This window comes from Mytilus galloprovincialis, chromosome 11, assembly GCF_965363235.1.
Source record: "Mytilus galloprovincialis chromosome 11, xbMytGall1.hap1.1, whole genome shotgun sequence".
NCBI classification, from domain to species: domain Eukaryota; kingdom Metazoa; phylum Mollusca; class Bivalvia; order Mytilida; family Mytilidae; genus Mytilus; species Mytilus galloprovincialis.
In genome coordinates, this window is record NC_134848.1 from 70,211,125 (window position 1) to 70,229,269 (window position 18,145).

The 18,145-nt window shown below is 32.9% G+C and overlaps 1 protein-coding gene across 1 annotated transcript; it reads right to left on the minus strand.

Moving 5' to 3' along the window:
- Positions 1-147: 147 nt before the first annotated feature.
- LOC143052720 (uncharacterized) lies at positions 148-17,024 on the minus strand. Its single transcript, XM_076225819.1, has 3 exons — positions 16,759-17,024; positions 2,986-3,454; positions 148-1,218 (listed from the first exon to the last, which is right to left on the minus strand). The coding sequence occupies exons 2-3, from the start codon at positions 3,443-3,445 to the stop codon at positions 494-496; spliced, it is 1,185 nt and encodes a 394-aa protein (XP_076081934.1). The 5' UTR covers positions 3,446-3,454; positions 16,759-17,024; the 3' UTR covers positions 148-493.
- Positions 17,025-18,145: the final 1,121 nt, after the last annotated feature.

An 18,145-nucleotide genomic window follows, 5' to 3' on the forward strand; every position in this document is an offset into this window, starting at 1 on the left:
ATTATACCACATGTCCCTTTAATATAGCTTCAGAAAATCGATATCAGGATTTAACAATTTACTGCATGTACTAAATACGGAATACTGCTCGGCATTGCCAATGCATCTAAATCTATAGATATTGGAATAGATAAAGAAAAACATGAGTTGTTTGCAAAATATTTAGTTTCAATAATAAAACAACAATATAACAAATCTTAGAGACAAACATTTAAATTACAACAAAACAACTCTAATTTTGTGTATGCAAACCAACTATCAGTGTAGTATGAGTTACATGTTACATGTATATAGATGAATAAATACAAAGAAATCAGAATGTAATACTTTGAGATTATATCTGTATTGTATATGGTTTAACAGCAACTGGGGCATGTTCGGTTAAAAGTCTTGGTGATATACCTCAAAAAGTATATAGCACAGCGATAAAAATTGTTTTGTTTTGTTTACGTATTAAGAAGTTATACTACAAAAATGATAAAAATAGAACCGATTACAGTAATCTCTGCATTGTTCTTGATAGAGCATCATCGCTATTGCTGTAAATACTTGATTCTGTCAGAGTTCGTTTCACTTGAGAATTCTTACTTGTGTTTTTGTTAATAATACTTGGAAAAGACAATTGATTTTCTGAGATACATTTCCGAATGTTTTGAATATTCTCGGTCGTTTTCCTAGGCGAACGATCAGTATTTATAAAAGTGTCATCATCGTCGTCGTAAACGTCAGGTCCATTTGTTAAATCTAACATAGAAGGAGTATTCTCCCCTGACTGGACAAGAGGTGAATCGCGCAAGTCCGGAAGTGATACTGAATTTCGTCTTGCCTTTCTTCTTGTTAGAGGAGATTCCATATTCCATGTTCGACTTTTATCAGTCTTTTCGGATATTGAGGGTAAGATAAGATCTGGTGACAAAATAGTATTTGCACACTTTTTGCTACGGTTTAGTTTTACAGACGATAATGTCAAAACGTGGTCGGAGTTATCGTTCTTGGATGACGTTTCCAATTGAAGAGCAAGAGACGAATCAACTGGTCCTCGTTTTAGTAAAAGTTTCCTCTCTGTTCTGGGTGAATAAATCGAAGGAACCGGATCATGTCCTAGTTTCATTTGTTTTTCTTTCATTTTTGCTTTTGGTATATTTGCTTCAAACTGCTCTATTATTTTGATTATTTTTTTATTCCCACACTTTATTGCCATATGTAATGGTTTTTGTCCTGAAATATAAAAACAAGCTTGAAAATAAGTACCAGTAATGCATGAAATAATTATTATTTAACTTGACAAAGTGGAAATGTATTTGTTTATTTTGTTTTATGTTCAACCTATCTGTCGCTACACATACATGAATTATTGAACTGATGAGTTAAAAAAAAAACCAGCAAGTTTCAGTCAAGAATTCAAAGGAGATGGACATTATATTTCCAAATCACTCGGGATGTCGCAGTGGTCAATTGATACTAGTAGTTCATCCACAGCACCCATAGCTTGTCAACACCAAGGCTGTGAGATCGTAACACGTACTTTGCAAATGCATTCAATTCCAATCCTAATTTTGATTAGGATTTCCAGTTACCCTGTCCAAAATTCAGTGTTTCTCTATGAGCATTCCGGCTTCCGCAACTTATATAAACTAACAGCCATGATAAATTTAACAGTGTTAAAATGAAGTTCAATACCAGCAACCAATCAGCATTCAGTTTAGTCAAGAGTGCTGAAAATGACGTTCACAACGAACAACCAATCAGCATTCAGTTTAGTCATGAATGCTGCAAATGCCGTTCAATACCAACAACCAATCATCATTTATTTTAGTCAAGAGTGCTGAAAATGACGTTCAATATCATTCATTTTAGTCTCGAGTGCTGAATAAGTCAAGAGTGCTGAAAATAACGTTCAATACTAACAACCAATGAACATTCATTTAATCATTGATTAAGCCGTCAGTATATGACATTTGTTTTGGTACCATACGATAAGGTTATGAGCTTACATTCAAGAAATCATAATATTTTTTTCTTTATTTCTGAAGGATAATTTTGATTTCTCTAATCGATAATTTTCGTTTGTTTCCTTTAATGATACAACGATAACCAAAAAGTGTGTGTTTTGTCTACCACCATCAATGACGTCACGGCTATGGCTCCGTTTGAGACAAACTGCCGCTACGACACAAAAAGTTAAAACGTTGGATAACAATCCTCTATTATCATTGTCTGAAAAATGATGTGTACATTCAGAATCATACGAAGTACATAAATTTGATAGCAGTTGATTTATAGAAATTCGTGTTGTTTCTTGTTTGTGTGTGTGTGTAAAATGTTATTCGTAACTTTGATTGAAAATTTATAATACTTAATACAACTTTTTTTTAAAGAACCGTGAGCGTATTCTCTATGGAAATTGGACGGCTATTTCTTTTTAAACACTTTTTTAGACTAGGTACCATTAGTAACGTGTTGTTTCGTGTTCTTGTATCCTAATAATTGTTCATTTAACATACTGTACACATGCTTTTATCGAAACTAATGAAGATGGAAAATATTTTCCGGGAATAGGCCGAGAGTTACGAATCTTTTTAACCATGTTTAGGGGCCAGCTGAAACACTCCTTCGGGTGGGGGGATTTGAAGATCTGTGTTGAAGATCCATTGGTGTCCTTCGGCTGTTTTCTGCTTTTTGGTCGGGTTGTTGTCTCTTTGACATATTCCCTATTGTCAGTTTCAATTTTAATAAAAGAGGAACATATCTATGAGCACTACCCTGATTTGGCAATTTCAGAATCTAAAGCATCATAGGTAATTTCATTGTTCGTACCCCAAAATAAAAAATAACGTCATTTCATTGGTTAAATTGCCAATGTTTATGACATTTTTAACCAATTAGGATGTTTTGTTGTACACTTTTGTAAATATTACCCAGGATGCATTAAATTCTTAAACTCACGCATTAACCTTTTTTCTACACAAGATACCGTGGACTTACCATTACTATTATATATTTCTAGTAAACTAATACCAGCTGGATGTTCTAATATCCGTTTAGTTATAATATAGTCAATGCTTTTAACTGCATGCGACAAAACGGAATTTCCATCAAAGTCAAACATTTCCAGCCTCGATGTGGGATCACTAATGATATAGTCTGCTATTGTCGTTCTCCGTGCCAAGCATGCGTGCATCATTGCAGTTTTCCCGGAAGAATCCTGTAGATTAAGGTCTGCATAGCGTTCCAAGAGTAAATCCATAATAGCCATTAAACTTGAGTCCGGTATTTCACTATAGCACAATTTCATCATGGGCGTCTGTAAATCCTGCGTGACGTCACGTACATTAACCTCAAATTTCGGGTTATTGATTAAAGTTTTTATTTTTTCAGTGTCTCGTCTTTTTATAAGTGTCTTTAAATTCTTTATGAATTTCTCATTTTCTGATTCCCCCATCATTCACATTATCTGAAATATAAATTGAATAGTTTAAATATAGAAATCATAGAAGAGATGTGATAATCTGTGTTAATTTATAGGACAATTGGACAGCAATCCAAAAATACAAGAATTAGAAATCAAACAACATCTAGAAGTCAACACATGTTCTCCAACAAGAGATAATGTTTCTATACGTGTAGTTCTATGAACAGATGTGTTGAAACGCAACCGTCTGATGTGTATACAATGAAAAGTAACTAAAAAATGAAGATTACCAATGAGACAAATATCCACTAACCCAATAGCGTGTACAGGCTATCAAAAAGTCATAAACCATATTTTTTTTTAAAAACGATACCGTTTAGGAATGCAAATTTGAATTACAGTTAATGAAGATCTCGAGGCTCCTGATGGGAGAAACGTACATGTACCCACGCACATGTATTAATATTAAACATAATTCAAGTTTCTTTGTAATAACATAATGCATGTGTAAGGTAGTATTTCACTGTAAATTTCTGAGAAATATTGAATAAACAAATTGATACATGGACAGCTAATCAGAAGATAACTAAAAGTTTGAAAATGATAATTTTTATAAAAACATGTTAAGAAAGTGTTATATTCCTTAAATACATGAGATAACAGTATCCTAAAGTTTAGAAGGTTTTGCTACTAAAGAAGAAAATAAAATAGTTTTAAACCTATGAAAAGCTGTAATTCCGTATTTTGATTAAGATTTAAGTTTTCCGTACTTGCTCCTGTCGTTGATTATATGTCGCGCATCTGTATTCTTTAATTCTTTAAGCCATTTTCTCTTTTCTTTATAAATTCTGCCTGTTATTCTCTATTCGTCATATTTAAGCACCCAATTGTTTTCTTCTTTTATTTTCCCCCCTTTATTTTGCACTTGTTGCCCAATCTCCTCTATTACGTAACCCCATTCAGAGCCTCAAAAGTCTTGACACTACGTCCCAAATTGTTTCTACATAATGACGTTCCTGCATTTCTGTTTTAAAGATTAACGACTATTACGGTTTTAACAAGATGACTTAAACTTATTCAATGATTTGTATTTCTCTTTAATCTGACAACAATAGTTATTGTTGATATTTAATCGGATTATTAGTACATGTAATATACAATGTAAAAACAAGCAATACACACTTTGTATAGGACGCGCTATATATACATGTACATATTCAGTTTTTTAATTATTTCATTGCAAAAAAGTAATAGCCTCACGGATTAAAATGCAAACATAGTATACACATCAAACATATAATACATGAAAAAGAGTTAAACAGGTCGAGTTAATATTCAAAATATAAGATCATATAAGTATATACTCGACAATTGACCACTGTGGATCTTATTTTTGCATTTCAAAGGGTTGCTTTATAAAGCCTACAACACTAGACAATATATCTTTACTGGGATCTTAAATAGTTTGAAGTTCAGAATTTGAGTCAATCTGGTTAAAATTATGATAATGGGTTTTAATTGAATGTATATGGGGGTCTCTAATGTTACTGTTGATTACATGCACTGTATTAACCCTCTAGGTAAAGCCGACGAGGGCCTAATGGAAGTTATAATATTTAAAACAAAAAGCGTAGTTTGTCGTGTGGTCAGAACACCTAACAACCGATCACAGAACACATAACAACCGATCACAGAACACATAACAACCGATCACAGAACACATAACAACCGATCACAGAACAGGCGGTGTTGACATATACAACAGAAGCAGGAGTTCGAATCCTGCAGAAGTCGAACACAATTGTTGACAGCAAATTTGCTGATCTAAGACTATTCGTCTTTATTTCAAATGATAGACATAAAAGTGTTTAAATGCAGATTCTTGAAATTGTTCAATTCAATGAAACTAAAAAAAATGCTTATTTTTAAATTATTGAAATTTCATGAAATTTAAAAGTGCGTATACCATATAGTTGAAAGGTACATTTATTTGCTTCTGGTTGTTTTCTACCTATAACTAATTCATAACAATCCTTTCTACTGTTTTATTCCTCATGGGTATTTGCTAATTAGAAATTGCTCACATTTAATGCAAAACAAAGGATAGTTCGAGTTAACGTTATGTAAAGTTCATAAATTATGCATCTTAACATTAAACATTAAACACATTTTGCTACAATTCCGTCAATGATAACTGATCCATGATATATTCAATTTTACAAAATGTTTGAACAAGAGACAAAGACACAGTTGAAAACATTAATCATCTAGAATGCATTACAGTATTAATGACAGCGATTGTATCAATTTGAAGGGAATCTCTTTGGAATAGTATCTACAGTTGTTATGATTTGTTTATCGAACCAAGGAAAACATTTGAATCTCTTCGGAATAGAATCTACAGTTATTATGATGTGTATGTCCATTCGGAATAGAATCTACAGTTATTATGATGTGTATGTCCATTCGGAATAGATCTACAGTTATTATTATTTTCAAATGATCAATTAAACCATTTTTTTGGACTCTGCGTCATTACTGTTGGCGGCCATAATGAAATTGGTGGCCATTGTGGATTTTTTTTCATGGCTCCATATCCAAAAACGTTTATAAGCATCATAACTAACACTGTGTAAAGTGTAATGCCTTTACCATAAAGTGATCAATTGTCCCAAATATTGCACTTACCTGCTGGACTATATGTATGATTTGTATGTCCAACAAAGGAAATACTTTGGTAATTGTAAACACAACTCTTCGGAATATAATATATTATTATGATAATTTGTCTAACCAAGGGGGGGGGGGAACAGTATTTGTGAACAGAACGTATGAACTCAATTAACATTAGCATTAACGAATAAGATCAATTGTGGATCCAGAATTTACGGCCGCGTTGGTTCCTTGCAAAACATATATATTAAAAATTAAATACACAAAAAAGAGTTTTAAAAGCAGCATTCTTTTGTCTAGTGCTTTTATCCGTATATGTTTATATACCCAACATCATATAATTAGTATTGAAATCATTTAATGGGAAAAAAACGTGGCAATAATTAGAAACCTGAGAAAACCCTGGTAAAACTCTGGTATGTGTCATCCCTGATTGATTTCGTGCAGTAAGACTAGCAGTTTGTTTCTTTGATAAATCAAACATCAAACGTGTTCAGCGAACCATTCAAGGCTTGCCACAGTTCTCACTAAAACTGTGTTAATTGACCATCAAAAATTAGTAAAAAATCGGTATTTAAGTCCTGCCATTCGGCTAAATTCTAATATTGAAAGCCCACAAATTATAATTTTACGATTTGAAGAAAATCTGATAACACAAAGTTATGTCCTAAAGCAAATGTGGTAAATATCTTTTAATATGTCACGAAACAAAACTACTAGACGGAACAACAGATGAGATCAAAATCCCAACGCCGCTAAAAGAGACAACATCAAACAATACGCAGCCTGAGTTAGTATACAAAGGGTCGTCATTTAGGGAAGTTAACTAAGACCTACGCGCAAGCTCACTGCCCCTTTTTATCTGTCTAGACGATGTCTTCTACAACTATAATTTAAAAGGAACCAGGAACCGGATGTTCAGTGGTTGTCGTTTGTTGATGTGGTTCATACAAGTGATTCTCGTTTCTCTTTTTTATATAGATTATAGAGATTTGGGTTTCATGCTTGAATGGTTTAACACTAGTAATTTTGGGCCCTTTATAGCCTGCTGTTCGGTGTGAGCCAAGGCTCCATTTTGAAAGTCGTACTTTAACCTATAATAGTTTACTTTTACAAATTGTGACTTGAATGGAAAGTTATCTCATTGCACTCATACCACATCTTATATCGATATACAAAATGAAATCTGCACAGTAAATAGTACCAATTTGATAATACAAGGCTTATAACTAGGCATGTCAGACGCGCCTTTCGTCTAAGCGTTTGAATCTAAACAGTAGGAAGGGAAGTTCGAACACGAAGATAAAGAGCATTGAAAACAAAAATTAACGAACGGTCTTAGTCAGTTAATGTCTGGTGAATGAAACACATTGGCATTTCGAAATATTTTGTTTTACAAACATTTTAATTTTACCTAGGATTTAACAGGGTTCACCACCGTATATATAATTGTTTTTTTTCAAAAAGGAGCATACTTATACTTAACCTCAGTCTGAATACAACTGGGTTAAGACATAAGCCTGTTGTTGTTTTCTGACATTCTTTTGTTTCTAATGGAATGTTAAAACATAATGCTCGTTTTCTGTTTTCCGGAGCCTATTTCAACTTACAGAACATTTTTTTGCAAATATTTGAAGACCGTATGATAAATTTAGGAGTATACGCTGCTGGTTTTCTTTCTTGATGAGGGGGAGGACAGGGGTAAGGGAGACAGGGAGAAAGGGGGTAGGAGAAAGGAGAAAGGGGATAGGAGAAAGGAGAGAAAGGCTGGGAGAAAGGAGAAAAAATAAAAATCTCTCCTTCAAAAGGAGATGTTTTATTCTAATGGGAGAAAGGAGAAAGGGGGTAGGAGAAAGGAGAAGAGGGTGGGAGAAGGAAGAAGGGTACCCCCTGTCCTCCCCCTCCTTGATTGTTCAGTCATTTGCCTTCTGGAGTCTACTTAAGATTTGTGACACAGTGTTTGCACATAGTTCATGTAGTTGAAGGCTATATGATAAGCTTAAGGATATAAGTTAGTACTGAATGAACGTAAGCGGCCTTGGATTTTCCATCCGATTGCGTGTAGATCAGACAGTTTAAAATGCGTGACGTCAAATTAAAAACGAACTATAATCAAATTAATCCGCCGTAAGACATAAATATTCCATTCCATCTAAGGATCGGTTTTTTGTCGACAAATCAAAAACAAATAATAGTAAAGTGGTCATTAAACTGTTATTACTTTAAACAGAATGTGTAGGTTTATCTTTATGTAATAAAGATTTGTTAAAAAAAACTCAACACAAGGTCATGAATTCGAATATTGTAAGAACATCTCTGCAAGATCAATTTAAACAAACATGGTATTCAGATATTCAAACGAACTCGAAAACATTAAATTATCGCCTTTTTAAGGAACTTTTCGGATTCGAAAAGTATTTAGACATTTTGGAACCCCGAGATATTTATACTTTATGTCAATTTAGACTCATTAACCACAGATTACCTATAGAAAGTGGAAGATGGAAAAAAATTCAGAGAGATAAAAGAATATGCGAACTATGTGACTTAAAAGATCTTGGAGATGAATTCCACTATGTAATGAAGTGTAAATTTATGTCTATAGAAAGACAAAAGTATATCGCTAAAAAGTATATTGATTATCCAAATATAATCAAATTTAAGGAAGTAATGAATATGGCAAAACAATCATATTTAAAAAAGCTATGTACATTTATAAGGCATATTAATTCATGTGTGTGTTCTCCTGGCTAAATTCAACTTATATTTGTAAATAGTGTACATATTATGTTTTCTGTAATTTATAATTGTGCTATTTGTTACATGTAACTTCTGTATACCATTGTATAGACGAAGGTTTGTCAGAATAAAGATATATATACAATATCTCTATCTGATCTAATCGTATCATTTAGCTGTGCCTTTGCCATGTATTTATTTCATTCTACATTGGCTAGAGCTTTAGGCGGTTGGGGGTAGGGGTGGATGTTGAAATCTCACATTGTTGCGCCTGTTCCAAGTCAGGATACTTATGTAGAAAGGGTTTGTTAAAAATGCAAACCAACACAAGGTCATGGATTCGCATATTTCGATCTAATCATGTCGTATTACATATTTAAGGCTCATAGAGCTATGGTTATTTACCAAATTGTTGAACAAATCAGTGGCCAATGTTACTGTAAAATAGTGTGAGTTATACGATACAGAACGGCCAAAATGTGTAAGTTATACGATACAGAACGGCTAAAATAGTGTGAGTTATACGATACAGAACGGCCAAAATAGTGTGAGTTATACGATACAGAACGGCCAATTTATGAAGATGATAGGATGTAAAGATTCAAGCTTTCTTTGCACGAGACATCACATTTAACGTACTCATTCCGACCGCAGGTGGCTTTGTATTTATACGTCCCAAGGAGCAAAACGGACACCTCTCTTCAGCAAAGGACTTACAGCCAGATTGTGAAGTCAAAGAGAAGACATTTTCTTAAACTTATCAAATAATTGAAGTCCAAAACATACAAAATGATGAACATTAGAGTGGAAAATATCCTAAAAGAAAGAACACATAACTGGTTCAAAGTGCCATGTTTACACGCATGATATTTTATGCCTTTGTCCGTGTGACCCATTTTTTCACATTCTTTGATTTGTGATGCTTGACACATTAGCGTTCTGTGACTTATATTCTGTTTTATGACAGATTAATATTTTAAGTTTTACATGGAGATCGATATACAATATCTAAAATTACAATCTACAAATGCAGCTTTAACTTCTAACACGTTGGTCATAAAACCAACAGAGCATCCATGTAAAACTGTAAAACATTAACGACAAACGTCTTGCAATAAAAAATATACCGAATCACATGTAAAAAAATCTTTGATAATGTATTACATGTAAAGCTTTTAAATTATTCTCAATAACGCTGAATATCATGATCTATATATAATCAATCTTCATAGATCTGCTAGTCTAACACGTTCGGAGCAATTTCGTATTAAAATAATTAGCATTGCAATACAAATAACACGTTCATATATTAATTTGTATTGTTCATTTTAAATTGTAAAGTGACAGGTAGGGCAACTATAAAAACTTGATGGACAAAAAACTGTTTAGAGATTTCTAATTATAAACATTTATGTGGACCTAATAAGTTTAGCTTTTCGTATATCGAAGACGAATAACACTATATTTTTGTTTGCCCATCTTTACAAGATGAAAGCAGAAGATTTATTCCAAATTAACTAATTCTCAGACACAACATTAACTTTGACCACTGAACCATGAAAATGAGGTCAAGGTCAGATGACATCTGCCCGCTAGACATGTACACCTTACAATCATTCCATACAACAAATATAGTAAACCTATTGCATAAAGTATGAGAAAAACAGACCAAAACACAAAAACTTAACTATAACCACTGAACCATGAAAATGAGGTCAAGGTCAGATGACACCTGTCCGCTAGAAATGTACACCTTACAATCATTCCATACAACAAATATAGTAGACCTATTGCATAAAGTATGAGAAAAACAGACCAAAACACAAAAACTTAACTATAACCACTGAACCATGAAAATGAGGTCAAGGTCAGATGACACCTGCCAGTTGGACATGTACACCTTAAAGTCCTTCCATACACCGAATATACTAGACCTATTGCTTATAGTATCTGAGATGTGGACTTGACCACCAAAACTTAACCTTGTTCACTGATCCATGAAATGAGGTTGAGGTCAAGTGAAAACTGTCTGACGGGCATGAGGACCTTGCAAAGTACGCACATACTAAATATAGTTATCCTATTACTTACGGTAAGAGAGAATTTAACATTGCAAAAAATCTGAACTTTTTTTTCAAGTGGTCACTGAACCATTAAAATGAGGTCAGGGACAATGGACATGTGACTGACGGAAACTTCGTAACATGAGGCATCTATATACAAAATATGAAGCATCCAGGTCTTCCACCTTCTAAAATATATAGCTTTTAAGAAGTGAGCTAACACCGCCGCCGCCGCCGCCGCCGTATCACTATCTCTATGTCGAGCTTTCTGCAACAAAAGTTGTAGGCTCGACAAAAAGTATTTCTTTATACAATTTTAGCTTTCACATTTGACTGTATAAGTATATATATATATATTCTTTTATATGTTATCTCATCCGAAATTTTATGCATTTATAATGCATTTTTATTTTTGTTATTATGTATATTATTTTTTTTAACTTCTCTGTAACCTTTGTACTTGCTTGGTTTTATGAGAATAAACTATCTATCTATCTAGTAAGGGTGACTTGGAAATAGACAGAATATTGTACCGTTTGGTCTGACTACCCAACCTGCAGTTAAACCAGCCAAAGTATCCCTTCTATTCTGCGGTCCGGTCAAAGAGGGGACACCCCAGTCGACGTCTCATGTAGATAAATCAACATGCTTTATTCACATTAAAAACCCTTGCAATAACTCTTTGGGAGGTCCATGGGTGGCAAAAAGTGTGTCCTTATCCAATATATCCATATTTCCTGTGATAGTCCAAATCTCCATTCTTTCATCACAGCCGACACTAATATTTTGACCTGAGCGTCACTGATGAGTCCTATGTAGACGAAACGCGCGTATCAAAATATAATCCTGGTACCTTTGATAACTATTATAACAACAACCAGTTATTTCTTATATTTGTTTATTAATATTTTCTCATCTTAAACATCAATGAAATATTTGCTACTGAATTGAATTGCCAAGACCCAATCAATATTGTATCAATAGTGCTATAGTTACTGGATGTTGAATTCCATTAGCTGCATGCATTTTATTCTAGAACTATTCATTACAAAATGTCTACCCGTTGTTAAAAAATTTAAGGAATGCCAGACTGTAATATTTTTTTCTGTCTATGAAGAAATAACATAAAAAATTTGGTGTACACTGAATAACGCGCGTAGCGGGTTATTTAACAGTGTGCACCACATTTTTTTTTATGTTATTTCGAATAGACAGAAAAAATATTACAGTTATTTCTTATAATTTAATTCTAAATTCCATTTTAAACCTTAGAAAACCATGAAAAAACGTTGATGACGTCACGGTCACATGACTAAATTATGTCTATCGGCTCATAACAAAATAACGTCAGCCAATCAGAAGACGCGTTACATCCAAAATTAAATTATAGATGATTGTTATACACTTTCGAATCTGAGACATTGTCCAAAAATCTAGGGGGGGGGGGGGGGGGGGTGCGGTACGAACGCTCTTTTTTCGACGATCAATGCATTCGAAAGGAAACATAGACGCCCCCCTTAAAAATGACTGTATCATTATTAACAAACTGTCACGAATCTTGACTAAACAACTCTCTTTTTTTCCAGAGAATTCTTATATATGAAGACTCAAGAAGCATAATTGTTCAGTCTCAACATTGGATTTTCCGATGGGTTGATCTATTAATCTATTGAAAAAATAAGAAATAATCAAAGACACATTGTATAATATAGAGTCGAATCATCTTTGTCCTCTCATAAGGTTTTGAATGTCTTCATCAGTTGCAATTACCATAAGTGTAGAGGATCAAGTACTTATGTAATAAATTGATCCGAAAATATGTTATTTTTAATTATGTTAAGAGGGAAAAATCGTTTACATACATTAGAAATCGACCACACATATTTGAAATTTGGGGCTTTTAATTTGTTTTCAATAATAGATTTCTAACACTTCTGAAGGAAAGAGCTACACAAAATGTACTATTAACAGCGATGGTAACATAAATTTGTTAACGATTCGTTTACAGTTGTTGATACATGTACAATGTATATCCCGACACTCGTTTTGCGAGGAAGCCTGGGGAGCTGGTTGTCTTTCATTTCAATTTTCACAACTCATTCGCTTTCCTAAAGTGAACTCAACCATTCATATAGACTTTTGTATTTGGTTAAAAATTCCTTCATGTCGAATTTGATTAACCAAAAAAAATAAAAACCTTAATAGGTGATTTTTAAGAAAAAAATATATATATTGCATTTTATGAAATGCAAGAAGATGAGGGAAGTACATACAGGAGCAAATACCAAGGTAACTATTAACAGACTTACCCTTTTGGGATCACCTTAGAGTTTTAGAAGGGTTCGTATTGTTCGGTCCTTACTTTTCTATGTTCTAATATTTTAAGGGCTTGGTTGTCTTTTAAGCCGATTTTGACCAAGCGTTGTTGGGTTTCTTTTCGACTTTTAAATGTCCCTTGTTATTGCCTGTACTATTTTAAACGTTACAAGAGAACACAGAACCACTGAACAAAACCTCACAAAGAAGTCATTAAGTTCGGTTTCTCTAAATCAAAGATTTCTCTGCAATTAAATATGCCAGGAAATGTACTGTCGTGGTACGGTTTACATGTGTAGTTTAGTTGGATTTGTTTTCTTCCGATGGTTTCAGGTTAGGTATAGGGATTTGCTTTGCAAATTAAAAACGTTATTGTGTTCAACGATTTTTTTAAAACAAAAAATATGTCCCCAGCCAATATTGATAAGCTTATTAAATGAAATTGGGTGTGATCGACATATTGCAATTTTGTGCCGCAAAAAACTAAATTTATCCAAAGCATTTCCCAAAATAACTCGAGCTTCATGTAATTCACCGGAAACTAACTTATATACCCAGTTCTCACGCGTTGACATTACCTATTACGTACGTCAACACAGCGTAGATTATCGACTTTAAAATATTTCAACAGACAACAGAGATTCTTCTTTTATATAACTGCGTTTGCTAATTACAGACTAGTGAATGTAACGAACTAATTACCTAGTATGTAATTGGATACCAGACATCACTTAATGTACAGTTAATGATGTGGTCATTTATAGTCGTTCTTTGTTAACTGTCTAATAAGATATATATTTTTGTATAATAGATTCCACCACAACAAATCGTGGATTCCGATTTTTTAACCTTTGTATACATATAGATTCTTCCACTGCATCGTTTGTAATATGATATATTTCCACTGGAGACATTTAAAGTTAAAAATATAAAACGCGAGTCTTGCCGAGCCTTTTAAATATTCAAATTATAACTATTGAGTGTAAAGAAATGTCGTATTGCACGAGATTTTGGGATAACAATTGCTCTTATGGTTGTTGACACACATTGCTTACCTGTATAAATATTTTTTCGTATCAAACTAAAAGACGATATGCAGACATTTGAAAATACTTTAATAATGATCTGTGAAATAATTTGTTCTTTTGTAGATGAATCATATGCCATGTTACCTTTTTCGTTTACTCACAAACACATAAGTCTATTTGAATATTGAATTATGACCAATGGAGAACTGCGAGCAAATAAAAAACAATAATAAACTGGCCGAGGAAGCTAATAAGAGATCTAGAGCAGTTTACAATCTTTTCTTGAAATATTGAAACAATGTGATGGCATTGAAAATGAAAGGCACGTGGACAGTGAAATGTTCATTGCGTGCTTGTCTGTATTGTAGGAGTGCGTTGCTTTGATTTTCGTCTAGGTCAAAATAACAAATACATTAAAAATTGAGCAGCAGCATCACGTATACAGTTTAATGTTTTATAGCATTGTGCACAATCTAATTAAAAAGCGATCTCTCATCTCTCTCACTGCTCCCGTTTTCTGACAGTTCGCGTTCTCCCACGCGAAATATCAGAAAACGGGCGCGATGAGAGAGATGAGAGATCGGTTTTTAATTAGATTGCATTGTGCATATAGTCAAAGTGAAGAATATTATTGTATATTGAGATGACAGCAAACAAACACCAGTCTATTACATAGAAAGTTACCCATCTCCAAAAAAACACATCTCAAAGTTCTACAAACCCTAAACTCATTGGAAATTTATTGGTTATTGATGACAAGTTATTTTGTAACATAACAGATGGACAAACAGTTTCAAGTTTTGTCCTGCTCACATTCAGATGTGTTTTGTTATACATAAACAGTATCTTTAGCGATATCAATGCAAGTCAGTATTCTACCAAAGTAGTTTGTAGGTGGCGATTGATGCACTCCCTACACATTCAAACCTTCTAGACAAAATTTAGTCCGTATCCCAGATATAGAAATTAACAGGTTTAAAAATGACACAGTATCATAATTGAATTTTTCTACATTTAGTTTAAACATATTTATTTATAGTGAATTTGGAAGCAAACTATTACAACTTATATTAAACTCCTTCCACTTTCCTATGCGAGTGCTGTCTTGTAGTGGGCTTATGCTGCTCTTTTTTTAAATTTCCAAGGGCGTTTTTTACGTGTATATTGATCTCTCTTAACACGGGTCAGTCATTCATCGTCCCCTTCCGAAGGCTATCATAGTTTCTCAGTACCATTCTCGCATATGGGGCCAAGGCAGAACCTAAGACATTTTTGCGGTCGTGCTATTTTAACCCTGTTATACAATTCATTATTAATCCATTCACTTTTTCATCAAATACCAGTCAATAAAAAAATGCACAATGGTCAAATTAAAAAATAAAATAAAACAATACTCAAATACATGAACCTAAACATTGAGTAATGTGATATCTACTCAATACCAATAGGCGAAATCAGGTGCTCCGATAGGGTAAGCATTTGCATCTTCACACTTACACCTGAATATTAACTCATGCAACGCGACAAGGTAGGAGCGGAATAAACTCGGGAATTCCGATACGGCTAACAACTCTTCTCCCACATACATATTTGTACACAATCATTCAATAACGCGACACTGGTCAAAAACGTATGTGATATGTAAGCATTTTCTGCTCTAAACAATTGTTAAGAATCAGAAATCAGGTGTGAACTCATAATCTCCAGCAGGGTAGGCAGTTCGTGCATCACAAGTAGCATGCAATGTGCAACCAAAAATTTGATAATATGGTATCACTGAACAAAAAAAAAAAGCCGAACCTGATTAAGCTACATTAAATGTGAAATTCGGATTTCTGTGTGATTAAATTGGATATTCTATAAAATTGGACCCAATACTATAGAATATCCAATTCAATTACACAGCAATCCGAATTTCACATTTTATAAAAAATGGAAATATCGCCTTTGTCGTAAGCGACCTTCGTTGTCAATTCCATATGTACATTGTAAGTAAAGACTTCAAAGTTAGAATTATTTATTGAATTAAAGGACATCTCCATATTGCGGATTGTAAAGTTGAATGTTAATGGTAAAGTTTTCTGATATTTTTAAAAGTTTCTGTATGGGAATCAGATCTGTCTCATAATTTGAAGTGAATATACATTCGGAAAGAATGGGAAAGCCTAAGGTTAAAGATTAATTTCGGCATCTTGTACGTTGTAACTGAGTTGATACAAAAAATAGAAAAGCGTAACTTTACCGTCACTGTCACTGAACATCAAACTGACTCTAACAAAAATTGATATAATTGAAATTTAAAATATCATATTGAAGCGCTAAAATGTTTAAAGTTAATCTACATGTGTCAATTAAGAAAACACAAATTGGCAAATGTATTGCATATAATTTAAATGGAAATATTTGAACCGAAATTTGAAATATAACAATTTAAATTCAATGATGGTACAAACAAATTTAAGATTGTCAATTAGTAATTATTATAATTTGAAATATTTTATGAAAAATATTTTTAATTCTGACTTACCTGTTGATATTAACACCTGAAAAACGCAGGTCACATGTTGTAAATTAATTTCACATTAGAAGTAATTCATCATCATCAGTAGATAACTAATTAACATCATTTATTATTGCCTTGTAACTGGTCCCCTGTTACTGTTTCCCACCTTACACTGAATATATCAATAATAAATATTTGAGATGTCAGACTTTTCTGGCGATGTAGACATTTAGAAAATTATTAATAACAAATCTCCTCAAATCCAATATACTGCGAACGATCAATATAACAGTTAAATACATCGTCTGGGTAGTTTGGGGCCCCGAAAGGGAATTATAAGATCAAATACCTGTTTTAAATAACAGATTTAAACCCATAACAGGATCAAGTGTTATGTAGTTATAACGCCTTCTAACATAGCAAAAATGTTTGAACTAATCTTCTTAATTTCGTTTCTTTCATTATGCCTGTAGCTATAATTGATAGAATAACTACTGTAACATTTTGTATTTTCTTATATATCTATATTACATGTATAATAATCAATACAAAATACCAGGTATTAAGCTAGATTGGTAGTACATGTAATTTGATTAAAATTTTCACTGCATGATATTTAATTTATAAACCGATAGTATATGTTTTAGGGTTCCATTTATCTGTTGAATATGCATACAAGTGTGGACACAGATGAGTGTGGATAGTATGTTTGACAGTGTTTTATGATAAATGTAGTTCTATGATTTTCCTATGCATGTTATTAACTGATCTTAACTGTGTTGCACGATGACAACCAACCTGAGCATTAGGAGTATTGTTTATTTTATATTTAGTTTAGTTTTTATGTTCAAGATGGGCATGGAAGAGACACTAATTGCATTAGTTACCAAATGATTATGATAGAATATGTTCCACATCTTTAATGTTGGATACATTTTATAGCTAGTGAATATGTATATTAAGATAAAAAGCCTATATATATACACTAACTAGATGCACCTGCTAATTGGGATTGCCAGATTTAAACGTTATCCCTTGGCAAATGCAGTGCATTACTAGAACACTAAAAAAAGCACTCCTAAAAAAAGAGGAACATTGTATAGGATAAGCTCAGTCAATGTAAAATGCATATGTCTATAGATATAAGAAGATGTGGCATGAGTGCCAATGAGACAACTCTTCAACCAAGTAAAAAATTGTAAAAGTAAACTAGCAAATTATAGGTCAAAGTACACGAATACAGTCAAATCACAATTTTTCATTAAAAATATAAAATGTATTTTTTTAATAACGAATTTCAGTAAAACGTCTAGCTGTTTGAGATAATTTGAAATATACCAAATACTCGATTTGTATGTCAATTTTGATAAAATATTCTTAGTATAACATGTTTTTTTTTAAGAAAAAAATA

What these genes read in the sequence shown, in the direction of transcription:
- LOC143052720 (XM_076225819.1), bottom strand. Translation starts at nt 3,445, where the DNA reads ATGATGGGGGAATCAGAAAATGAGAAATTCATAAAGAATTTAAAGACA. An exon ending in AGAAATATATAATAGTAATG is followed by an intron (nt 1,219 to 2,985) that starts GTAAGTCCACGG and finishes TTTATATTTCAG; the next exon opens with GACAAAAACCATTACATATG.